The 27468-nt window shown below is 45.8% G+C and overlaps 2 protein-coding genes across 2 annotated transcripts in view; one reads left to right on the forward strand and one right to left on the reverse strand.

Annotated features, from left to right (window-relative positions):
- Window positions 1–2137, reverse strand: part of LOC144781151 (uncharacterized) — a 261931-nt gene extending 259794 nt beyond the window's left edge. The window contains exon 1 of the mRNA XM_078659821.1: window positions 2045–2137. Within this exon, the coding sequence (XP_078515947.1) occupies window positions 2045–2050 (6 nt within the window). The 5' untranslated portion in view covers window positions 2051–2137. The remainder of the gene's footprint in view (window positions 1–2044) is intronic.
- KNL1 (kinetochore scaffold 1) overlaps window positions 1–27468 on the forward strand; it is a 579877-nt gene that overhangs the window by 10645 nt on the left and 541764 nt on the right. The gene's annotated exons all lie outside the window — the stretch shown is intronic.

Raw genomic sequence — 27468 nt, forward strand, 5'->3', positions numbered from 1 at the left:
TAAAAAATAGCCTGGCCTGCAGATTCAGGGAGCTGCCGGTGATGGGGTGGTATTGCCCTTACCTGTTCTTGGTGTCTGCAGTTGATGGCGGCTGCTGTGCTCTCCTGCTCCTCCCGGTGCAGCTCCAGCGGCGCTTCCACGTCCAGCTGCTCATCGTGGCATCCAAGGCCCAGCCCCCGCCGCACAGTCGCCGCGGACCAAAGACATCGATGAAGGACTAACGTAGCAAACATTACGGCCATAATGTAATGGTTGTTACCTGTGTGGTATGTACGTTATGGTTATAACATACATACCACACGGTAGGTCAGCGGTCTTGCCTGTAATATAGCGGCCAGGTTGTACCCGCTATATTATCGACAAGACCGGTATTTCGATGGTAAGGTAAACAAAAAACAATGAGAAACACAACAACGACAATAGTTTCCCAATGTAAAACACAAAGTAGTTTCCCAATGGAAATAATATTCTAAGGCACAAAATATGAGAAATAATCACTCTAACGTGTTGACTCGTTGATCCATTGCTGACCATTTGTCAGAGAGCATCTGAAGTGTGGATTTGGTCTCTTCCATGAACGGCCGTAGAGCTCTAATCTCCTCCAGTATTAGATCCATTGTAACAGAAGCAGTCTGTTTAGGTGGAGAGGGAGGATCTTTTTTCAATCTTTTTGTAGAAGTTTTGGAAACAGTCGAGACTGAGGCAATCTGTGAAGGTAATGCACCTTTGGACGATGAAGCAACTGAATCCTCCATGGATAAACAGTTATAGCGTGAGCTGAGAGGAATCAAAAATTTCCGAGGAGAAGGTGTAGATATCTGTAAAGTTCTAGATGTCCTGCCCATAGACTTGAGAAAAACAATCCAAAGACATAGAACAGTAATGTGCAGGAGAAGAAACGCCGTATTAAAAGCAGAAAGAATGTGAACCCAACACTAGGGCAAACTGACCTATCACTGTAAGCATAGCAATATTGAAACAATAATAACAAAAAAGATACTGTAAAGAATTAGCACAACATTATGAAAATGTAATAGAGAAAAGTTCACACGTGGCTTTGGATGGATAATAAATCTGCGCTGTGAGGATATGTGTAATGAAGATATTTTTTTAAACTACCCATGCAATGGGAAGAATTAAAACCTATACAGAAGAGGTTGTACAAAATTATAAGACAAAGCTTAAATGTGCAATTCCATCTAATAATAATAGAGAAGCTATACTGTAATGGAAATTATGAGCATTAGGCGTGTGACAGGTTATCATAACATAACTTAACCAATAAGCATGAGACACAAACTGAAAGTGGTAATTGTATGCTTAATGAGACGGAGGTGTGTGAAATGTAAAACAGCACAATCCTTCACGAAAATGTGACCTGAACAGAACAAGCCATTACATATGCTAAACTGGAAGTCTCAGCTAGGAGAGCCATGTGAAATAAATAACTCTGTGGCACATTCATAAAACATTTCAGGCCCTGAAGAAGAAAAAAAAAATCAGCTTAAAAGTGCATATGGGTACACCTACACAGACCAAAAATAAAGAAATGAGGTTGCTGAAATGCTTATTTAAAGTACATTAATACAGATGACAAGCACAAAAAGGCCTCATTTCACTGTTCTGCACAACTAATAGTGTTGAACATTAATATTCAGCAAGTGAATTATTGCCCCTCTTGAAGAGACACTGCGCAGGTTGAAAAACAATCTCCTCAGCACAGCCTTGAAATAACAGATCCCGGTTTGTTTAGTCAGAACTGATAGGGGTCAGAGAGAGGGCAGTGCACGTCAAAATGATGCGAGGAAACACTGCAAAACTTATCTGTTTAGTTCCATTTCATACTGGGGCATTCGTCTTTCAACCATGAATTTATGCTGCCAGTGAGAATGCCTCACATGATGAAAACGTCTCCTTCAGCACGCGCGGAAAACAATTAAGCAGCTGTTGCCATTACTTCAGCAGCAAGCAAAATCTGTGTTAGGTCAAGGTTTATCGCAAAAGAAATTAATTTACGTCTGTCAGAAGGCGCTCATATTCCGACCTTCATTTATGTTGCTTGCCGGTCTTCAGGACTCGGGTGGTGTCAGAGAATCCCTTCGACAGCCCCGTCACCTCAGGCGAGTCACGGGAGTGCCGCCATCTTCCTCGGGCGCTAGCCACGCCCCCATGAGAAATAATCACAACACTCCTTTCAACACGGCAATACAGCCGTAAGGCGAGAACATTTCGTATCCCAGCAACTGCAGCTTGTGATAAGTCGTACGGCAGATATTGCGGCCATGTTGCGATGGTACTGCTTGGCCCGTCTGTCTGAACAGAAGGTGGCATTTTCTGTCTTTATTTATGTGTGTTTTTATATAGCGCGGACTTTACCTGAAGGTATCAGAGCGCTTCACAATAGGAACAGAACTGATACATGAAAACAGTACAAGTGAACAAATTACAAAAGCAAACGTTACATTACATGAGGCAAAAGTGACACAACCACGTTTCTCCGAAGCGAGGCAGAAATACCTCGGAGAAAGCAGGGTCATTTTTCGGATTGAGGGGCGTGTTTACGTTCTCTCCTCTTCCCATTGGCTGGAAGGTAAAATTCCAGCCAATGGGAACAGGAGAGAAAGTAAATAGAAAGAAACGAAAAAACACACCCCTCAAACCGAAAAAGATGGGGCTTGAAACGAGTGACGCCCCTCTCCTCCAATGGCTGGCCTCCGTTTAGGAAGCCAGCCAATGGAGAAGAGGGGCGGGTTCCAACCCCCTCTAAGCACGCTCTCCCCGGATGGGGCGTGGCCAGACCATACAAATATCCTCTCTGTAATATCATTACTAATAAAAGATAATAAATATTTTCGTAGCCACCATCTTTCATCAGAAATTCTGCAGTACAGATCCCAGGCTGACCAGTGGCCACAGCTATTGAACCAAATCCAATAATGCCAGAAAAAGGAAAGCATTCTGCCTTCCCAAATGCACTTACTCCAATATACATGCAGTTGCTGATCCACCACATATTTGCAATCTGAAATAAGTCCAGTGACACCGCGCGCCTCATGCTTGGCACAGCTCGCTGCCCTTTTCTGTTGAGCCCCGATCTTTTTCGTCCCCTTTCACCGACCTAATGATACATAAGCGCCCTCCTCCTATGTAACTGTTGTTCTTGTGCTGGCATGTCTGTGCTTTATTGCAGTATTGTACCACTACTTGTACTTTGTAAGCTTTTGCAACCTCCACACATCACTTTTCCTCCTGTAATGTACCCATTGTTACCTTTTGCATTTTTAAGCAGCCCAAATTGAAAAAACCTCGCCAGCAGTACCGCAACCCACTTCGTGTCCTTACTTTCCCCAAGTGAATTGTATGTCACTCCACCATGCATGCTGTAGCCGGGTCCTTCAGGTGCCCCGAGCGCAACCCATTCGACCCGTGGCAGACACACCTCCACTGTCCTGCCAAGCCACACCCTGTGCTGCCGGCCCCATCCCCACATCCAAACACTCAGCTGAGCCCCCAACAATCTGCAACCCCCCTCCCTCCCCTCTCTCTACCGGCTATTGCGTCCCTTTTCCTGCCGAGCTGTGTCCCGCCGCCCCCTTGTGCACATTAAGGTGCCATTGTCATAAGTGCAGCCCACCACACACTTCCTGTAACAATCCTACCGCTCTTAACTTTTCCTTATTACGCACTACCTGCCGATACAAGCAGTGGGATCTTCACGCTATCGCGATGCAGAGGTCTGCTATCATATTCATCCATTGCGCCTCCTAGCCACCAAGGTGTCAGTAGACCTTCGTATCCCCCGTTGTGTCGACCCCTGCCTCCTTATTCACTTCACGTGGCGGGAAGAAGGGTCCCACTCCCTGCCATGCCTGGTGGAGCAGCCTCCGCCCCTGCAACCCCCCTCACGCATCAGGGCAAACTCAGAAGTGGAGCTGCTCCCTTATTGGCTATACGCGATGTCACCGTGCCAGAGTGCGCCACGCAACCTCCTACCCTCAGCCAGCACCGCCATACCAGCCACAAAACCTTGTATTCTTCGCATGCATCCCACCCCTCCCTGCACCTAGACCGCCGCAAAATCAAATCCCACCATCCCCTGTCTGACACCCCCCTCCCTGTCGCATGCCAGCAAACCAAGGACCTCAGCAGTACCCCCATCCTCAGCGGCCCCTTGTGCAGCTACTCATCAGCTAATATTGCGGGAATGGACGAACCCACTTCTTTTTCCTTCCGCCATAGCCCTACTCATTCTTTGCTAGGCCCCGACTCTTCTAACCTTCTATCTGCATTTACCACCCTGCGCGGGTCCTGTTCTTCCTCTGTTTCTTTGTACCCACAGTGAGCAGGACTCCTGCGAATGTCCCGTAAGTATGGTACCCTTTTGTAACTTACACACGTCATGTTTCTTTTGTAACACACTGTTTGCTACCTCTCACATTTTGTTTGCTTTAGATACTTGCAAAAGTGCTGCCATTGCCTGCGTAACGTTTGTTCATGTGCTGGAGTGTCTGCCAGTTATTGCTGTATTATACCTCTCCTTGTACTTTGTACGCTTTTGTAACCTGCACACATCGCTTTTTCATCCTGTAATGTACCGATTGCTACCTCATGTATTTTTGTTGCTCACTATTGTCACTTTTCATTTATGTAACTTGACGTTTGCTTTTGTAATTTGTTCACTTGTAATTTTTCTCCTCATGTATCATTAACGTTCCTATTGTGAAGCGCTCTGACCCCTTCGGGTAAGTCCGCGCTATATAAAATCGCATAAATAAATAAACTATCACCCAGTCTCCCTGCGCATCACTCTCCGTACTCTTGGCCTTCCCGGGGGGGAGGGGGTGGATGAAGTGTCCCACTACCTGCCGTCCCTTCTCCATGTTCACCCCCCCCGCCCTTCCCCTCCCCAACCCCATTCGCCAGCCCGTACCATCGGCCGTCCTCCTTGTTCTCCTCCTCTTACAAATTCCTTACTTCTGATGACCCCCTTTTCCTTGTCCCTGCCCCTACGGCGTGTCTTCCCTGGCCGCCCCTTTTTTGGGTTTGTGACCCATCCCCCCCACTCCCTTTGGCACCCTTTCTGTCCCCCACCCCTTTTAAGCTTTTTGCACCCTGCCATCCCCCTAGCCCAAACCCAGTACTATTTCCCCGAGACAGTGCCCAATGACGTCCTCTGCGTCCGTAGCTCTATTATTGTCCTCCAGTCTCGGCATGGTGAACTGTCTCACTTGCACTCTGCTGGGAGCCCTTCGTGGCCCACTAGTTCTGTATCGCACAAACTACGCCTAATTCCTGCATTTTTCCCTTTGGTGCCGGTCCAGCCACGTGTGCCATCCATCCGATATGTTGTTGTCAAGCCTGCAATATCTCTTCGTAATTCTGTCCCCTTTGCATAGACTACCGCCCCGCACCACACCACCTTTTGTCCCCTCACCAGACCTCACTCCGAAATAGAGCCCCCAACCCTCGCACGCCCCCCGGCAAACCGAAGGGCACCCCGCCACACCTCTCCTGCAAACCTGCCTCCCTCAGTGTCCAGCATGCCCAACTTAAATGCAACTTCACCACCTGGCTCGCGTCCCCTCCACCCCCTTATTGTCCTTGAGTCGCACCCCGCAGCCAGCCTTTCTCCTGAATCACTCACACCCCCCGCCACCTCCCACTTATGGTCAGTTGTCCTTTGCTTCTTATCTAATGGTGTGGCAGCATGGGGTGAAAGGGAGACAGACAAGAAAGGGGGGCCGATGGGGGTGATAAAACCATTCTTGCAGCCCTGGGGCCATGTTTCTTTCGCTTATCCAGCAGGAAACCGAGCTCGACCGCCCCCGCACTGCCCCCACGTCACCCCCTCCCCCGTCTCAGTTTGGCGAAGCGTCAGTCGGACGACTAGGAGCCAGCACACCGCAAAATCCTCGCCTCCAACATGCTGCACAACGGCAGCCCACTTGCATCCAGCACCTTACACCCAGGACCTTACACCCAGGTGTCACCAGCCTCCCCACTCCCAACCACCAGAAAGTCCACCGGCCGCCCGTGCTCCCCCCTCATTGACCACAATGCAACTTCCTCACGACAAGCCTTCTCGTGAGTCCCCCATCCCCAAATTTCACACCCTGCCTCCCTGTATTTGCCCTCATCGCCCTGCCGCTGTTCACGTTACCCCGAGTGAGCACCATGGCAACCCTACGTCGCCTTCTCCTGCCACTCATTAATAAGCTTTTGTCACCTTCCATTGCGAGACCTCCCCGCCCCCCCCCCATGGCATCCTGGCGAACCCGGGGGTGGAGCACCATGTGCAGACCCGCCCGCTCTTAGACCCCTAGTTTCCCGCCCCGCGCAAGCTAACCCAGGACGCCAGCAGCTCCCACCATCCTCCGCAGCCCCCTTGTGCGTCGATGGTCATCTTGTTTTCCAAGGAGTGCCTGGCCAACTTCCCCTTTTGCTTCGGCCTCGGCCCTGTTTAGCGCTTGCTATGCCACCGACTCAGTTAACCTTCCCCGTGGCGTGTACTCCCCGCTGCCCTGCCCCCCCACCACCCGCTCTCTGGAAAGTGTAATTACTAGTGCGGAGGAGTTTAAAACCAGGTGCCCTGCATTGTGCTGCACGTAGCCCAAAACAATCGTCATTTACATTGAAAATAGTATAACTTTCACTCTGCTCGGATGTAGGGACATTAAAAGATAGCATGCTTTTCATCTATTAATCCTCCGGGGGATTGTGAAGGCGATGCATTGCGCCTCGTCCCTTTAGTGAGCGGAAACCCTTTTCATCTTTCAGTCCGTGAGTGCGGATTGTAATTTAAAAACCGTCCACACCCACGTACGGGTTAATCATCACGTGTGTCTTGCTTCTTCTGGGGTGGAAATCGGGTTGCCATCTCCACGGCATGTTGTTTTTTTCAGTGCCAGTAATAAAAAAAACACACGTTTTCCCATAAAAGAAGGGGAGAAGCGGATATACGGTTATCTTGGGTGCGCTGATTATACTAGAGCGATGGGTTATGTTACCTGAAGGTGTCAGAGCGCTTCACAATAGGAACAGAACTGATACATGAGAACAGTACAAGTGAACAAATTACAAAAGCAAACGTTACATTACATGAGGCAAAAGTGACACAACCACGTTTCTCCGAGGCTAGACAGAAATGCCTCGGAGAAAGCAGGGTCATTTTTCGGATTGAGGGGAGTGTTTACGTTCTCTACTCTTCCCATTGCTGGAAGGTAACATTCCAGCCAATGAGAAGAGGAGAGAAAGTAAATAGAAAGAAACGAAAAAACACATCCCTCAATCCGAAAAAGACGGGGCTTGAACCGAGTGATGCCCCTCTCCTCCAATGGCTGGCCTCCGTTTAGGAAGCCAGCCAATGGAGAAGAGGGGCGGGTTCAAGCCCCCTTACTAAAAACATGAAATCTTCGGAGCTCCGCCCACACTGCTTACAGCAGTGCGACGAGTCCTCGACCTAAAAACAGGAAAGCACACATAGGTGATGAAGAGATCGCAAGTGCTAAGGGAGTGAACTGGCACATGCGGGGTATCGCAAACTGCAAGGAATTGGAATGCGATAATCATGAAGTACCTGAATGGAGAAAATGGTAATTTGTGAGATATCTGGGGAAAAGGAATTAAGCGGAAAGCCCAAAAAGTGAATCCAGAACAGAAGTTAACACGTATCATCTAGTAGAGATGTAAGTAAATGTACAGCACACACAGCGTGAACTCACCGCTGGACAGGTGATAATTACAACCCGGTCAAAACGGGTTTCTCACGATCAGAAATGGTAAAAGGAGCGCCAAAGTGATTTGTTGGGGAGGACAGGTAAGTCCCTTTTGCCTGCATGTTCAGGATCCAAGGACAGTAAGCGGGCGGGTGCGTCCGTCTTATTAGGCGTCCTGTCGGGCAAAGTGTGTTAAAGTTAAAGAAAGGACTGACTCCAAGTAAGGGACTGGTGTATAGTGAGGAGCGTTAATGGCGTGCTTACATGTGATGACAGGAGAGAGGTTCCAGGATCCGTCTCGCTTTCCGGTTGTGGAAGGAGCGGAAGGCCCAGGAAGTGCTAAATATAGTGAAATCCTGAAGGAGTGGAAAGACTAGAGCGCCAAACTCAAATGATATGTTGTGCACCCAGAAGTGAGTATGCACATGCACCAAGCCTTAAAATAATGAACAGAGAAGAGTGGAGTAATAGAGCGGGGACAGAGAAGAATTTCATGCAGGAAAAGGCAAAAGGAGTCAGGAAATTAGTAATACATTGTGTAATTGTAGCTTACGATTTTTATGTTGCAGAAATACATTGCTAAAAGGACAAGATACTATGCAAACTAGCCAACAACAGTATTAAATATGAAATAGAGAGGTTCAGTATTGCAGGATGACAGTCTATGTTAAGCATGGGAAAACGTAGCATGCAAAAGAAACAACAGCAATTATTGTCCATCTAAAGGTTCATTGTGGGATAACCAGTGGTTTCAACACATTGTAGTTCGTAAATCCTTGTGGTTCATAGTTCATTCTAGGCCGAGGGTTAAGCAGTATAATGAAGTTCGGTGATAAATATACATTTAAGGGTTCATAGTGGGACATCATGTGGTTAGAACACATTATAGTTCTTCGATCCTTGTGGTTCATAGTCCATCATAGACCATGGGTTTGGCAGAACATTGAGGATTGGTGTAGGACAGTGTTTCCCAAACTGTGGTCCGCGGACCCCCAGGGGTGCCTGACACATTCCCAGGGGGTCCGCAGGCAGCAGTTTTAAAAGCACTGCAAAGTATCTGGTTTAATTAGCAGTTTTCAAAGAACAATAAAAGTGTCAAGATAACAACACCAGTCATTAATGTCCCTGCTGGAGAGAGATGAGAGTTTTGTCTAGTAGCAGCTTTGACATATCTAATGTAGCATAGAGGGTTGATATGCCTACTGCAAAGAACGTGTACCATGCATTATAAAAAACAGTATTTTATATGCATAGGTCAGTGGGTTCATGCTTTTGTCAGAGAGATTCTTTTGTTAAAGTGCAGTTCATAAGTGACAATCGTAATCTAGCACAGTGACCTATAAACTGTCTTCAAACAGCTGCTTGCAAACTGCAAGGTTCAAGTTTGTGACTTATGTTTTTTCCCAGTCTTTCATTAACCTGGTGCTGCTAAAATGGTTTATTTGGGTGAAATACATTTTTATTGTTAAAGTCAATGCTAACCACTGTGTTATGTTCTGAATCCTGAGTTTGTGCTTTTCTAGACCAAGCACTCTTTAAAAATGCCTACCAGTATGAATGACATGTGAGTTCTACACCTTGTAGTCCCCTTTGCCTTATGTAACATTGTCTATACACTGATTTACACATATGATTCACTGTCTCTATATGTGTGTGATTTAAATTGCTCTGACATCCTACAATGGTATGAGAGATGCTATAAAAAATGAAATACATGTGACATAGGGGCTATGGAGAGATGAGAAGCACTGTTGGAGGGTGATAGTGGGGAAATCATTGAAGAACCCCCAGAAAGATTTTCGTATTCTGGTGCATAGTCAGGTCTTCATTTACTATTCTTTAAAAGCAAATGCAATTCAGTATATAATGATAAATGTGTTGTAGATTGCAGCATTGTTTCCTAAATTTCTTAGGGGGAGGGCCTCCCAAAGTCCCCTTTGTAGTGGTCCGGCTCACTCACTGCAATGGTGTGCACCATATGGGGACTGGTCTGAAATCATTTGCCAGGGCTGCTTTGGGTTTCCAGTCTGGCCGTGGCAGGAGCAGGAGCCTCGTACTGTGAAATAAAACCAACCATTGAAAAGTTAGTCATGGAGATGCAGCACCAACTTTTCCATTAACCTTTTTCATTTTCTTGCAAATTCTTTCAGTATAAAATACAACACAAGTGGCGGAGAGTGTCGTTAACCTCCTTGGCTTAACAACACACTCCGCCACTTCAGAAACACATATGTACAAGAATATGGTGCAGTCCTGCTTTTCCCCTGCGCTGGCGCTACACTTAACAGGGGAATATTGTTTATGTACAGGAAGGTCCCCCTTCCAGCACATAAACATCTTGAAATGTCGTTTTGGCACTTCTGTGTGTGCTGCTTAATGCAGCACACATGGAAGTTACAACATTTCATTTTCTTTTAAAGATTGTTGATGTGCAGGAAGGGTCGCTTTCCTGAACATAAATAATCCAAGGCGTTTTGCAAAAATGAGGAGAAATTAAACATTTCACCTTGTTTTGCCAAGTTAAGACCAGGTTTTCCCTGGCCTTAATTTTGGCGCTGTTTCCACTTAATCTGCCCTTGTAAATAGGGGGTAGCGTCAAAATCAATGGGTGTTGCAGGGAAAACACCCACTGCCCACCCCTTTCACGCTAAGCATTGGGTGAAAGGGGGTCTTATTTACAAGGCACCGTTAAGCCACGTTAAGTAAGGCGAAACCCCTATCGCCACGGGAACGTCTCAAAAAGTGATGTTCCCATGGTAACAGGAGCTTGTAAATATGGCCCTAAAATCCTTAGAGTATTTGTTTTGTGTGCACACATGTGTTAATTGTTTTTTTAATTACTGTTTTAATGTTTGAAATTTAAATCTTACAAATTGCTTGGGGGTCCCCGGCTTCCAGTGGTGACTCAATGGGGGTCCTCAGGAGTAAAAAGTTTTGGAACCACTGGTGTAGGACACATTGTAGTTCATAGATTCTTGTGGTTCATAGTTTGTCATAGACCAAGGGTTTGACAGATCATTGTGATTCGGTGTGGAACATCAGGTAGTTCGGCTCATAGTTTAAAATGGACATTGTAGTTCATAGATTCTTGTGGTTCATAGTTTGTCATAGACCATGGGTTAGGCAGATCATGTGATTCGGTGAAGGACATCAGGTAGTACGGACAGAAATTTGACACCACCTGGAATGTTGGAAGCGCAGTGTCTGTCATCAGGTTTATTGTTCTTTGTGGAGGGAAGACAGATAGTTCATAGAGCAGTGGAAAGTGCAGTGTATGGCATCAGGTGCCTAGGAAATATTGTAGCTCATGGTCAGTGTTTTGGCAGTGTTTCACTGTGTGGAGATGCATGATCCAGGTTGCCTCCAGGCGTCTCAATCGGAGTTCGCGGTTTCCACCTCGCTTGGTTGGGTCACATCGATTACAAAGACTATGAACCTTTTGTGTGGACCCTGCGAGGGACAGGATGCTAGGTGCAGAGCCATGGGATATCTAGCACCTTGGTGATGGATCTGTGGGAGGGATGGGCGGAAATAGAAGCTAGGAGTCTTTAGTAGTTTGTCAATTGTGGGGTTTATTGCAAGAACAGCAGTATTAGGTGTTTTTTTAATATGGAGATGGTGGTGGAGTGTAGAGTCCTCTTGGCGTCTTCCTCGGAGCTGGTGCGTCCGTCGACCCCCAGGATGCTCGAGGAAAAGAACAAAGAGGACGGTAAGTGTTTGGACTATAAGAAGGTTTCTTTAGAAATGAAGGGGAGACCGCCACCACACCCGGTGTAGTTGAACAGTGGTCGCACTGGATGCCAGCAATTTTAGTATCCTTGTTGCCCTTTAACGATCAGGGTGGATACTGTAAATATTGCTCTGAGGACCATATTCCTACCTAACTAACTAATGTGAGGTTTGGGGTTGGGGTTTAGACAGGAAATCCACGTAGGGAACGAGCGGTTGCATGAAGAAAACACACGAAGGGAAACAGTGCTTAGTGGCCCTATGTACAGTGCCCCAAATTCCCTCCCTTCCTTCCCCGCTCCCCCTCCCGCCTCCCCGTACTAATTAGTCTGTGCCCCGTGTACAATGTCACTCACCGTCCGAGCCGTAACTCTCCTGAGTTACGGCTGCGGTTGTGCCCTCCTGGGGGGAGGATGGTATCCGCCACTCCTCGGACCACTCTTCGGCTTCCCCGCTGTCCTCCGTGAGGTTCCTCGGCTCCTCATCTCGTGCTGGTTTCTACTCCGGTTCCGTCTGCTGGCGTCCTTGCATTTCCTCCTCCCGTCTTCTTCCGGACTCGACGTCACGCCGTTCTGCGTCCAGTCCTGCCTTTTCCTCCTGCAGCGCTCGAGCCGATTGGTTGTCCCAGTAAGGTCCTCCTCCGACGTCCTGTAACAGAGACCCGGACCAAGAGTTACCCGAGTTTCTGATTGCTGGTTCTCTGTCCCAGGTGATCCCCTCTACACTCGTAAATAAGGGTTCTTCGTTCGTATCATCCCTAACAGGTCCCTTCTGATAGGATCGCTCTGGCATTCTCACTGATTCGTTGTTTCAGGGGCCTGTTGGTGCTCCCAACGTATTGGCTCTTGCAGGTGCATTCCAGAATGTACACAACATACTTAGTGTTGCAGTTAATGTTGCAATTAATTTGATAGTTACGTTTGTTGAACCCACTGAAAATGTTGACACCATTACAAGCCCATCTGCAGACACCACAGCAGCCGCATTTGAAAAAACCTTTCATGTGTGGAGGGAGCCAAGAGGAAGTTATTGTAGTGCCTGAAACTGTGGGGATAAGTCTGTTCCTCAGTGTTCTACCTCGTCTATAGGTGATCTAGGGTCTAGTGGTGATTACCTCCATTAGTGTTTTATCAGCAAGTAGAATGTTCCAGTGTTTGTTGAGGCTCTTCCTGTTCACCAAGCTCATGTCATTATAGTCTGTGATTAGTCTAACCGGTTGGGTTTGTGATTTGCTACAGTTCTTCTCAAGAAGTGTGGTGTCTCTCTTTGTTTTCTCAATTATTAGTACGGCTTTGTGTAAGGTGTGTTGCTTGTATCCCCTTTTCGAGGACCTATTTCTCATGTCAGTAATGCAGTTCTCAAATTCTGTGTCCTCGCTGCAGTTTCTCCTGGCTCTGACAAATTTGCCATAAGGAATGGCCTGAATCTGATGTACTGGGTGGGAACTCTCCGCATGTAGGATGGCATTGCATGAGGTTTACTTGCGGTAAAGTCGGCTGTGCAACATGTTCATTGGAATTGAGGTGGTCGCAAAAGGCCTCAAATTTTTCTTGTGTGCCTGACTAGCATAGAAGACAATCGTCGATGTAGCGCCCCCAGTATATGATGCAATCTGTCCAAGGGGCACCTTTTCTGCCCCAAATCCATTCTGACGAGCCCATGTATAGGTTGGCAAAGGAGGGTGAGAATTTAGAGCCCATGGCTACACCCTTGATTTTCTTGTACCATTGTCTGTTGTACATAAAAAATTGTTGTTGAGTATGATATCCATCATGGATATGAGCATATTTGTGTGTTGCCAGAGAGTAGCAGGTCTATTTCGTAGGAATTGTGTCACTGCCTTCAGACCTAACTCAGGTTTAATGGAGGTGTACAGAGATACCACATCCAAGGTGGCCATGATCATGGCTGGTTGCCATTGAACATCAGCAAGGACACCCAAAATGTATTTAGTATCCTGAATGAAGGATGGAAGGTTCTTGACCATTGGGATTGAGAACAGGTTGACGTACTGTGCGAGTCTCCCTGTAGGCCCTCCTATACCAGATACGATGGGTCTACCCAGTGGAAATGTAGCCTGTTTGTATTTTAGGGAGGGTATAGGTTCTCAAAAAGGGGATACAAGCAACACACCTTACACAAAACCGTACTAATAATTGAGAAAACAAAGAGAGACACCACACTTCTTGAGAAGAACTGTAGCAAATCACAAACCCAACCAGTTAGACTAATCACAGACTATAATGACAGGAGCTTGGTGAACAGGAAGAGCCTCAACAAACACTGGAACATTCTTCTTGCTGATAAAACACTAATGGAGGTAATCACCACTAGACCCTAGATCACCTATAGACGTGGTAGAATACTGAGGAACAGACTTAGCCCCACGGTTCCACGCACTACAATAACTTCCTCCTGGTTCACCCCACACATGAAAGGTTTCTTCAAATGCGGCTGCTGTGGTGACTGGAGATGGGCTCGTAATAGTGTCAACATTTTCACTGGTTTCAACAAACGTAACTATCAAATCAATTGCAACATTAACTGCAACACTAAGTATGTTGTGTACATTCTGGAATGCACCTGCAAGAGCCAATACGTCTGGAGCACCATCAGGCCCCTGAAGGAACAAATCCGTGAGCATGCCAGAGTGCGATCCATCACCAAGATGCTAGATTGCCATGTCTCTGCATGTAGCATCCTGTCCCTCGCAGGGTCCACACAAAAGGTTCACATACTTCGGTATTGATGTGACCCAACCAAGCATAAGAGGTGGAAACCGCAAACTCAGATTGAGACGCCTGGAGGCAACCTGGATCATGCATCTCCACACTGTGAAACACGGCCAAAACACTGACCATGAGCTGCAATATTTCCTAGGCACCTGATGCCATACACTGCACTTTCCACTGCTCTAAGAACCATCTGTCTTCCCTCCATAAAGAATGATGAACCTGATGACACACTGCGCTTTCCAACTTTCCAGGTTGTGTCAAATTTCTGCCCTACTACCTGATGTACTACACCGAATCACATGATCTGCCTAACCCATGGTCTATGATGTTCTATGAACCACAAGAATCTATGAACTACAATGTCCATTTTGAACTATGAGCCGAATTATATAATGTCCCACACCGAATCACAATGATCGGCCAAACCCTTGGTCTATGACAACCTATGAACCACAAGAATCTATGAACTACAATGTGTCCTACACTGATCCTCATTCTGCCAAACCCATGGTCTATGATGGACTATGAACCACAAGGATCTAAGAACTACAATGTGTACTAACCACTTGATGTCCCACTATGAACCCTTAAATGGATATTTATCACCGAACTTCATTATACTGCTTAATCCTCGGCCTATAATGAACTATGAACCGCAAGGATTTACGAACTACAATGTGTTGAAACCACCGGTTATCCCACAAAGAACCTTTAGATGCACAATAATTGCCGTTGTTTGTTCCTTTTTCATGTTACGTTTTCCCGTGCTTAACATAGACTGTCATCCTGCGATACTGAACCTCTCTATTTCATATTTAATACTGTTGTTGGCTAGTTTGCATAGTATTTTGTCCTTTTAGTAATGTAGCTCTGCAACATAAAAATCGAAAGCTACAATGACCCAATGTAAATCTATTTTCCTGACTCCTTTTGCCTTTTTCTACATGAAATTCTTCTCTGTCCTCGCTCTTTTACCGGTAGAAAGAAGAGGGGCCCCTTGCAACTAAAGGGATAGGGCACTATACAGTGACCAGAAACTAGTTTCCCTTTGGGTAACTTGTTCCTCTCTTAGTCCACAATCAAGCTCACATGCAGACCAAACATACCCCTCACTTGACTCACTTATCCTCCTTCAAAGTGATTGAACCATATAAAACAAGGAATAACACAAACATCTATACTTTAAAACATTATTTTATACATGTATTCATCTTAAAAAAGGGTTTCGGGTTCCAGAAGGAAACACAATCCCTATACAGCACATACAGATTAAAAAAAGAGTTTTCTTACACAAGTAAAAACAAATCAATCAAAAACACATAATAAAACAGAGAGTATGGGAAAAATAGACAAATGCAATGTGTCTTTAGATGTTACACATCATCATGTGACAGTATCCGTGGCACGGAGTTCTGTAATTGTACACTTGATACTCTACACCGTGCCTTGTGTTGATGGATTGTGTATAGGAATAAAGGCATCGACGCGTTTCGATGGTCAAAAATTATACTTCCATCTTTATCAAGACAACAGATAATACTCTCTATATTGAATAAAGTGATTTGCACAGTCACCTTATATTTAGAGAGAAACTTCTTTCTTATGGTTTCTTTTTTAGTTGCCAGCAAATCTGGTTTATATTGAAACCCAGGGCATAACTTTTGGAATTTCCTTTTTCAAAGTCCGTCTCGGGTGTAAATGAAATCTCCCCTTGGAGGGAAGCACTGATGATTTGATGCTAAAATTCGTGTTTTCCTTAAATTATTGGAATCCTCTCAATTATTTAGGTCACGTGTCTTAGTCCTCCCCGTGGAATTTGGGGTAGAATTATTTTGATTTGCAGTGCGGTCCCGCATGAGTCTTCTCGACATCAAAATCCGGCGTTTCCGTGCCTTCCACTCGTCCTGCAACCGGAAAGCGAGACGGATCCTGGAACCCCTCTCCTGTTATCACATGTCAGCACATCACTAACGCTCCTCACTATACACCAGTCCCTGACTTGGAGTGAGTACTTTCTTTAACTTTAACACACTTTTCCCGACAGGACGCCTAATAAGACAGACGCACCCGCCCGCTTACTGCCCTTGGATCCTGAACATACGGGGGAAGGGACCTACCCGTCTTCCCCCAACAAATCACTTTGACGCTCCTTTTACCATTTCTGATCACGAGAAACCCGTTTTCGACCGGGTTGGAATTATCACCGATCCAGCGGTGAGTTCACGCTGTGTGCGCTGTACATTTACTTCCATCTCTACTAGATCATACGTGTTAACTTCCGTTCTGGACTCACTTATTTGGCTCTCCGCTTAATTCCTTTTCCCCAGATATCACGTTACCATTTTCACCATTCAGGTACTTTATGAATATCGCATTCCGATTCCTAGTCGTTTGCGATACCCCGCATGTGCCAGTTTACTCCCTTAGCACTTGCGATCTCTTTATCACCTATGCGTGCTTTTCTGTTTTTATGTACTTTCCCTTCTTTTCCTCTTGATATTTTGCTATCACCATACTCCTTGAACTTTGGTAATGTTCCCCCCCCCCCCACTCTTTTGTTTCTACTGAATTACTTCTGACCTATGGACAAGTACGAATGCCTTGACAATGTTATAATCCTTTAAGTCACTATATTATCACTCGCCTACACATTACTACACTGATGCCATAATGTATTTAGGTATGCAATGAAATAAGTCTATGCTCATCCTATGTTGTTTTCTTTCATTGATGTTTTAGCACACTCTCCCACGAAAGTGTATCTCCTGTGTGCTGTGAAGTCACTGATTTATGCCCCTTTTTCACGATTCTTATAGGGTTTCCACACTTAGAGAGGTGCTTCCTATTATGTCACCTCACATATGTCAATCTGAATGTCCTAATGACCGTGTGTCTGTTATCTCGTACTATATTACACTTCTTATGTCTTTCCCAGCCCTGAAGAGTCGCAGGTTAATACGCAGGTGGCGAAACACGTGTCGGCTTGTTCTCTTATTCGACATATTAGAAGAAATATATAAAATAATTCTACATAAAGAATCTACTGGTGTTGACCCCTACAATTCTTTCACATAAAGTACCATAGCTGTGTATTGGCACTCTTAAGTATTACTCTGAACGTGTGCCCAGGACTTGGTCTCAAATGCTCTAAAAATACCATGGCTCAGCTTTATCAGGGACAAATATCATGATAGGACTGGGGCACTATTATGACAACCGGGAAAGTATCCCACTAAATGCTAAAACGATCATTAAAGAGGCATTTTACTCTAGGGCTAACATGCTTTATCTGGAAAAAGAGGAGATCGACCAACCACAGATGCCTTTTGCCTCACTGCAATATTATCTAACTTTTACTACTAATTATTTTTTATATGACCTGATTTCGCTTATGCACTGTGCACTTTTTGTTGGTATTACCAGGTCAAAGAGGGTGGGCGGATAAGATCACAATCTGTCAGATATATATACCTGCTGTAAAAAGGCAACCCCTGCAAATTCACAAAAGCCGAAAAAAATTAAAACAAGGACTAACGATGTGTCACCCGTGCTTTTATCGGGAGTTCCATTCATTTTGGACCGATGTGGTGTGTTTTTTACCGCTATTATTGCCGTTTTCTTTGAAAAGACAACTTTGAAGGGAGATATGATTTGCTGAGTAAATGCAAAGCGTGCTAAAAAAACATGTATCGCTGTGAATATGGGTTGTTCATGTAAGTACTATGCGAGTCATGGTCCTTATCAGCTCTGCCTCCCTGCTAACATCACTGTGGCTATTACATGTAATTTTATAGACCCTAATAGGCTTCAGACAGCTGTGGTGTGCGTGCAATCTGTGACCGGCCAGGCAATGTTTAGTGTAACACATTTACAGCCTGAAATGCATGTCTGCTTCTCCACGTATGAAGAGAATAATATTATGTATTATAAAAGTCCAATATTTATCGCTCATCTGTTCTAATTCTGTACGCATGCAATGTCAAATAGTATGTTTTGATCTAGCCCAAAAAGTGTACATGTTTGAACGAGCATTTTAAATCCCACAGGAAGTGTTTTGTTATTATATTAAATTAGGAGGACATGTTAACTCTAGGTTGACAATGATTTTAAATGTACTCATCATCTGATGCCATTCTCACAGTGATTAGTTGTGCCACTTGAAGCAACAAGGCTGAGTGTGGGGGCACTGACTGTGTTTAATTTGTACTGTGGCTCCAGGTGGGTGGGCAACAGCCCTTCATTTTATATATTTTTTTAACTCTTTTTTATTAATATTGCTCATATCATCATACATCGTAGGACCGGTCTCATACAGCATGTGGTATAATTGCAGAGGCATAAGTATGGCAAACAAATGTTAAAATCACAATTAAGACCCCCCCCTGCTCACGGTACTTTTGCCAGGACCCCCAGATAACGGCCCTTACATTTGAGACCCAGGACTTATTTTTCACATTCAGATTTTGACCCAGAATAAGAATGAAAGGAGTATGAGAAATGTAGGACACCATTGACGAAGAGACAAATCATGGATGAAAAAGAATTTGCAAGAGTGAGATAGAGACAGAAAGTGTGGAGTGGTGGAAGAAAGAGGCTAGAGTTAAAATAAAAACTATCCGGACCAATATTTGGCATTCCCAGCATTTGAAAACACCAGTAGCGAACTCATAAAAAAACGTTGCCCCCTGTTTTTAGGTTGAGCTGGCGTTGACCGCGCACATGCGCAGTCGAGCTTGCGAGATTTTATGTTTTTAGGTGGGTTACACTAGCGGGCTTTAATCCCCGCCCCTCTTTTCAATTGGCTGGCGTCACGGTTTAGGGCAAACGGTGGCCAGCCATTGGAAAAGAGCGTCCTCTGACGTACACTTTTCTCTTTGTTGTCTGTCCCATTCGGACGGACTTCCCCGACTTACTGTTGGCGTAAAAGGTTTCTTATCTTGTTTATGGGTCCAAACAGGTGGCCTCATAAAGAAGATAATAAACCTTTTATGCCAGCAGGAAGTCATTTTAGGTGCCTTTCTGCGTCTTTCTGCATCTTGCCTCTGGTGGCCGGCGCTCCCAATTGCTCCGTCCTAGTCCCGCTGTTCTGCCCGCCCAAACACCCAGCTGCTCCTTCCTGAACCACCCGTAGTTAGCATCCACGTGCACAAGTCTTCCGCCAGCGATTGCGATGAGCCGTGCCCGCCGTGATGCTAGGATCCGGGAGCTCACCAGTGTCGTCTGGCCGCCTCCAGTAGATGCTTGGAGGTCGCCATCTTTTGGGTCAGGCGCCCCGGCCTCGCGGCCGCTGGAGTGTCCTCGGCTGCCTCTCTTCTCCTACCGTTACGGTGCCAGTCGGTGCCTCATCAGTTTAGGGACTCTGCATGAGCCCCCTGCTCAGTTACAGAGCTCCCACTTCAGCAGATGGATGGCGCTTGTCGGGCGAGTGAGAGGAGCCTCAGAGAAATGCCGCCATCGTGGCTGGTTAAGCTACGCCCCATGAGGAAGACCTTCTTGACCCAGTTATATATGAGAATTTTCACTGTTTGGGTGGTATCTGGTATAACAATTATTTGGGCTAAATCTTATATTTTCCCACTCACCCTGGCCACTAATATTCCCCTGTTCTCGCTGCCTTTGCTATGTTGACTGACTCTCTTAAATACTTGGGTATCCGGATCTGTGCTAGCAAGCTGGATGTCTTGACAGAGAACTATGGGGTATTGATACTTTTTTTTGGAGGAACAGCTCCATGGACCCGCTGAAATGAAACATAACAGGGCATTGCGCCTTTTCATCACCACTGCCACAAGAGCTGGTTGGCTCGGAAAATAAGCACAGCTTGCTAATTTGAGCTTTTTCACTGAAATCGCCTTTTGTTTGGCATTCGCAAGAGGAGCACAGAGGCGAGGTTACTTTTTCGTTTAATTTACCTTTGTGCTTTTATTACAAGAAAATACTTCATTCTCTCAAAGCTTGCGGTTCACAAAAGAGAAGCGTTTCGAGTCTATTTCCATGTACATTTATTGCTAAACTGGTCACTGTGCTATTAAAAAAAAAAAAAAAAAAAGTTACCACAGAGTCCTTTCAAAGCAAGAACTTCCACGTCTTGCTTTTTACTGGTTTGGCCTGCAGTTATATATCCCTGCTAGTATTAAAAATGTTTTGAAGTACAGACTTTAAAGCAGCAAACATAAAGATCGCGAAAAAAGTATTTGAGGGTTGTCTAAATGACTTTTAAATGATTACTGAAGCAGACAGAGGGATAAATTCTATGGTACAAAAGAATACTGAGAATTGTATACAATTTTGTTTTCGCCTACCAGCAGTTGGCCATACCGGATTAGCGAATCAAAAACTAATGGCTAGAATTTCTTTCCGAGAAAGGTGGTAACATTAGTGGCATCATTTATGCTAACAGCCGGTGACATAACCGAAAATGACAGAAGTGAAGGGGACTGCAAAATATTATGATAAATCCCAGATATTCTCACTCACCACCGCAGTGTAGCTGCCGGTCCATAAACTACCCCCCTCCCCCCCCCCCCCCCCGCGACAAAAAAGGCATTGAAAATGCAATAGGTCTCGCCTTTCATTAAGTTAAAGGCCATTTGCTTTGCTAGTGGTATTGTATAGCACAGCCAATGGCTTTAACTTAATAAAAGGCGCAACATATTGCATTTTCAATGCTTGTTTTTTTGTACATCAGCCCTGTTTAATAATTTGTCTGATCCAAAAGCAGGTGTATTTAAGGCCAATATTGTCACAGGTGTAATCTTTGACTTTACTGCACTGTTCAGACATGTTATTATTAAAGCTTCATGCTGTGCAACTTAACAAATAAGCATGGCGGCCATACACATCAAGGCAGTGTACTGTCCACACAGGAAATGAAAATCCTAAAGTCCTAAACTTTGCATCAGTTGTGCGTGTTAGTCCACCCTAAAGCTTTGATACAGACAATATAAGCTTGCATGTTAGGGGCAAGATACATTCACTGCAAATGTTACACTCTAAATTAAAATAACATAACATGTCAAAAGTGTGAGCTACTAACTACGAGAGTCGTCTCGCAGACCATGTTCTTCCTGCATTCGTTATATAATTTGTGTTTTTTTAAACCTACAAGGGGTGCGTGAACACAAACTTTGTTCTGATAGTCCTTGCTTACGAGAAGCAAGACTGGCAGTAAAAGAGGTGCAGTTACCGCCAGTCTTGGTTCTCGTAAGCAACAACTATAAGTACAAAGTGTGTATTTTCGCACAGCTTGCAGATTTCAAAACCTAGAAATAAAATGCAGTCATTTACAATGCCAATTGCTCAAACTCTGGCAAATGCGAGACCTATTTTATTGCAAATGCTTGTTCTTCTGGTAACTGCGCTCTACCGGCATCTGCGCTAAGCTGGACACACGTATCACAGCGCCAGGGTACCCGTAGGGTGATAGCGCGCTTTACAAGTCTTGATAATAATAATTTATCGTAGCACTCTTAGGTGCACTATAGCTCAATTAACTGACTTGAATGCGGAGAGGGCATCAGTTTCTGCCTCCAATTACATGACTCATTTTCGTTTACAGGAGCACCACTCTACCGCCCACTGAGACCCCATAAGGACTTTTTAGATAATATTGGAGAGGTGGTCAGCGCGCTGGCTCTCAGATTTTCTAACTTCACTCTGCTAGGTGATGTCAATATCCATCTTCACTCGCACAATGACTCGGGGGCAACCTGTTTTAAGGAAATAATGGACAATCCATCATTTGTAGAGCGCGCTAATCAACTGTGAGGGTCTCAAGGCGCTGAGGGGGGGGGGGGGGGAGGGGGTGTACAGCTACTGCTCGAACAGCCAGGTCTTGAGAAGTCTCCTGAAGGCCAGCAGGTTCTGGGCCTTTGGCGCGACCACGCAGCGGCCGCCATTAAGTAGGGGAGGGGGGCGGGACAGTAGGTAGAGAGGCGGATGAAGCGCCTTGGCCCAGAACAACGCTCCCTATCTGCCACACACAATGCCGGCCGTACGCTGGACTGTATTTGTTCCAATTTGGAAACCCTTAAAGTCAAGCCCCCAGTCGATCAAACATGGACCGATCACAGATTAATTCATTTTGATATTTTGGCAAAGGATAGGCCTCTCTTTAAGGAAAGCACCAGGGCCCTCCAACAGGACAAGCCCAGGTGGAAGGAATGGATAGCACATCCAGATCTACTTCCAGATGCACTGGCGAGCAGACCTAACCCCGGTCTCACATCACGGTCGCCCAAACAAGAAGCCCTTTGGCCTGTGGTATTCGCAATCCTTGAAAGAATTGCAAAGCCACGTTGGGTCCCCAGAATGCAGATGGCGTCGAAATTATGATGAGGCAGAGCTAAATGACATTAAAGCCCCTCATTCCTCTCGCTTGGAAAGCGGACTCAGCGCTGCCCTGTAACTAGGCGTGGAACGCTGCCAGCGCCTCGCTCAGCCCGCAGGCCACGCCCCCTTCAGAGGCCATGCCCACCGACCGTCACTATAAAGGGGACGCTGACTACGAGCGCTCCCATTTGTCGTGACACACTCCTGAGGCGGAAAGCCGGGAGGAAGCCGATTTTAAAAATTGTTATTGTCATTATTTCTGCTGTTTTAAAACTCGCTCACCCTCATTCCTCTCGCTTGGAAAGCGGACTCAGCGCTGCCCTGTAACTAGGCGTGGAACGCTGCCAGCGCCTCGCTCAGCCCGCAGGCCACGCCCCCTTCAGAGGCCACGCCCACCGACCGTCACTATAAAGGGGACACGGACTACGAGCGCTCCCATTTGTCGTGACACACTCCTGAGGCGGAAAGCCGGGAGGAAGCCGATTTTAAAAATTGTTATTGTCATTATTTCTGCTGTTTTAAAACTCACTCACCCTCATTCCTCTCGCTTGGAAAGCGGACTCAGCGCTGCCCTGTAACTAGGTGTGGAACGCTGCCAGCGCCTTGCTCAGCCCGCAGGCCACGCCCACTTCAGAGGCCACACCTCTGAAATCCGTCAGTCCATTCCTCTATAAATCATGTGTCTTCCTCGGAAGCGCAGCGGACGAGCGCAGCGGGCGCGCCAAAGGAAAGCCCGTCTGCGCCCGTCCGCGACCGACCGGGACTAGGGGCACCTCATAATACCCAACCCATCCACTACTTCAGGGCCGACCTTTTGGAGTGCAATAAGAATAATGATCATTTACTTCTATCAAAGGATACACTCCCATCAGCTCTGCAAGTATGGTATCCTGAGCCAAGGCTGTCACCTCTCCACTCGTGCAGCATGCTTGGCTCAGTCCAATTCACCCCCCCAATTCGCTTGCTATCCTTTACCTCAACACCCGTTCCCTTGTCAAGCATCAGATGGACATCTTCCTGCTACTTGACACGGAGAAACCTGACATCCTCCTGCTGGCAGAAACTTGGCTATCCCCTACCTCAGCACCCGATATTATAGCAGCTCTGCCACCTGACTATTACATCATCCAGGCAGACCGCGCTAGCGGGAAAGGAGGAGGTGGAGTCGCGGCGATTATCCACTCTAGCCTGGATGCCACCACTCTTACCTGTCTGACGCTAGTCAACACAGATAACCTTGTACTAAAAATTGCCACTCCTCACATGACTATAGCATGTGTCCTTTTGTATAGACCGCCCACCTCAATGCCACTGTTTCCCATGGCTTTTAGTGAGCAAGTTGCCAACCTAGCTCTGGATCACGCCAGGGTCATGTTAGTAGGTGATTTTAACTACTGGTATAAAGATCCATCAGAGGGCTCTCAATCAGCGGAATTGACTGACCTTCTGTCTAATCTCAACTTCAAGCAACTGGTGCTCTCCCCCACCCACGATAAAGGACACATATTGGACCAGGTGTGGTCCAATACCTCTTGCGTGACCTCCCCGCTAACCTTGCCTTGCCTATGGTCCGACCATCTTATCCTTAAATTCAAGATTTGTGTTACTCACATCAGAACCACGGTGCCAATTGCCGGCAGAGTAGCCAGAAATTGGAATGCCATGGATAAGACTGCTTTTCTACAGTCATTAGCTAATGATGTTCCTTCCCTGGACAATGACATAAACCTGTCAGTTTCCTCTCTAACCGACTGGCTACAAGCGGCCAGCAATCTCCATGCCCCTTACAAAAGAATCAGACTCGCACGGATGCCAACAGATGGTTTTCTGTCGACTTGAAAAATAGGAAACTGGCTCGCCGACATCTTGAGCGCCTGTGGTGCCGTGATTATGACATTGAGGGAAAAATCAAATATACTAGGGCGAGGAAGGAATATATGAATGCCATCTCCGCAGCAAAGGTGGAGTATTTCTCTTCTCGTATCCTAGATTCATCAAATAAATCTAAAGATATCTTCTATGTCTTTAATGAACTGACTAACTTGGAGAATGTCCGTCCTAAAGTAATCCCTCCTCAGTGTCTGTGTGACTCACTCAATACTTACTTTAGTGATAAAATCACAGACATAAAAACCAGCATTCCCCAGTCAAAGACTCCAATCACGACCGGCATGGCAATAAAGACTGGCTCTGCTACCCTTACCAATTTTCAACCCATTACTCATGGCCAGCTCTCGGAACTAATGATGAGAGTCAAATCTGGCTCCCCACTGGATATCTGTCCCCCTCGTATTTTGAAAGAATGTTTTGCCACCTACCCAACCCCTGTTCTTGCCCTTCTAAATGACTCCCTCTTGTCGGGCATAGTCCCGTCTGCCTTCAAAGAAGCCACGGTTATACCTCTATTAAAAAAAACCCGGGGCGGATCCTGGATGTAAGGCAAACTATAGGCCCATCTCCTTATTGCCTTACCTGGCAAAAATCTTAGAGGCACATGTGGCGAAAACTCTCTCTAATTTTTTGGAGGAGTCCTCCTGCTTTGACCCTCATCAGGCTGGATTCCGGCCTGCACACTTCACGGAGGCAGTGGTCACTGCAGTCTTGGACACACTTCGAGACTGCACAGATAGACGCTCTCCCCAGGCCCTGGTGCTCTTGGACCTGTCGGCCGCTTTCGACACGGTCGACCACAACATCCTGGTCGACCGTGTCGGACAAGCCGGCATACAGGGCGTGGCGGCCTGCTGGTTGAGGTCCTTTTTGGAGGATCGCTCCCAGGCTGCGCGCCTGGGGGACCTGACCGGTGTTAAACAGCCCATCCCATGCGAGTGCCACAGGGCTCCTCCCTGTCGCCCCATCTCTTTAATATATACATACTCCCCCTTATACAAACTTTGAGGGACAAACAGGTGAGAGTCTTCAACTATGCAGATGACCTGCAGATACTCTTCACCATTGACAACTCCGAAAAATCTATTAGCCATTTCCAGTCAACCATGAGGTTTATTAAATCCTGGATGGATCAAAATCAGCTGAAATTAAACCCAGGTAAAACCGAACTGGTACTGACTGGGGATAGTGCTAAGTACTGGGGTCCTCACTATTGGCCTTCAGATCTGGGTCAAGCTCCGCAACCATCACCATCGGCTAAAACACTTGGAGTCATTGTGGACAGTGACCTTTCACTAAAAGCACAAGTGGGTCAGGTGGTCTCCAAATGCTTTTACCAGCTAAAAAAAATCAGGAAGGTTCGGCGACTACTAACGCCAGAAGCCATTACCCAGGTTGTGATCGCCACTGTTCTGTCCCATCTGGATTACGCGAATGCCATCTACCTGGGCCTCCCAAACTATTTACTCAAGCGTCTCCAGATGGTGCAGAACTACGCTGCTAGGCTGATCCTGAAGCAACCAAGGTGGCAGGCAGCGACTCCTCTTCTCATCAAGCTGCACTGGCTTCCGGTCATACAACGCTGTTCCTTTAAAGCAGGCTGTATGATCTTTAAGTCGCTACACGGCAAAAGCCCTAAATTCATTAATCAATTAATCACCAGATACGTTCCCTCCCGCAACCTTTGTTCACTCCATCTAGGCCTTCTTCAGACCCCTCCCTTCAAACTTAAACGTTCCGGTGGACGTAGGTTTGCAACACTCGCCCCCTGCTTATGGAACACTATTCCTCTGGAAATCCGGTCCTGCAAAGATCTCTTACCTTTCCGGAAAGCACTGAAGACCTGGCTTTTTAGACAAGCTTTTTAATCTACTTTCCCTACCTTCGATTGTGTTACTGTCAATTTTAGCGCCAAGAAACTAATCAGTGTTAGTGCGCTCAATAAATGATTTAATAACATAACATAACATAAAGCAGCCCTTAGAAAATATCATGCCCTGATTAAAACTACCAAAAAAGCCTATTATACTGAGGCAATTAAAAACATCAACACTAACCACAAAGCGATTTTCAAAATAGTCAATCTATTTACGAATCCTAAAATCTTACTACAACAGATTTCCCCCCTCTCAGCGTCTCTGTAATAACTTTGCAGAATTTTTTTTAACGGAAAGTTCGGATATTACAAAAAGATTTCCCCCCTCCTATTCTTCCTTTCACTAATAATGACGTTTCTGCAGACATGGACAGTCTGTATGCACATTTTTAAGCCAATAACTTTGGAAGAATAGCGTCAGCCGATCCTGACTATTAAATCAGGGCCCCTTTTGATCCCCCCCCTCCCCCCCCCCATGCTATTACATGCTCTTATCGCATACTTTGGTGTGGAGCTGATTCATCTATAACCTGCTGACGCTGGGATCACCACTTCGCCACGGGTTCTTATCAAGTAAAGAGGAATCAACAGTGGAGCGAAGTACAAACCATAGGTAATTTATTAAGTCATTCATGAATGGGTCTCCATCCAACCAGTACTTTTGTGTATCGATTTAGATTCTGTATAAATTTCCCGATTCATGCCCTTTTATACTAGAAATTTTGATAGGGGTTCTGCCCAAATCACCCTCTCATACCTGAGCAAGGGACATCAAAAGATGAAGAAGTAGAAGAAAAAAGGTACTGAGGGATCGATCAAACATTTAATCGCAAACAAGAAATAATTAATTATCCTGTTGATTACAAATATTTAAGTACATTCATATTCAAAATTTCATATAGACATATAAACGAGTCAACAGATGGAGTGGCGCAAAATAAACACATATGAAAAAAAATATATATAACAATACAGCATACACAATATATACAAATCACTTATACAAACTGTACATTACAAATACTACAATCTATCTATACATAAGTGTACCCTAAGAAAATGTACAAAACTTATCACAGTATCCACTCCTAACTTCGAGTGATATACATCCCAAAGGGGAAGTCCCAAAAATTTGCGCCAGAGCTATCACTTCTCTACACAAAATATATTTATCAGGGCGAAAAAAAAGAAA

Source organism: Lissotriton helveticus, chromosome 9 (genome assembly GCF_964261635.1).
Source record: "Lissotriton helveticus chromosome 9, aLisHel1.1, whole genome shotgun sequence".
NCBI lineage: Eukaryota > Metazoa > Chordata > Amphibia > Caudata > Salamandridae > Lissotriton > Lissotriton helveticus.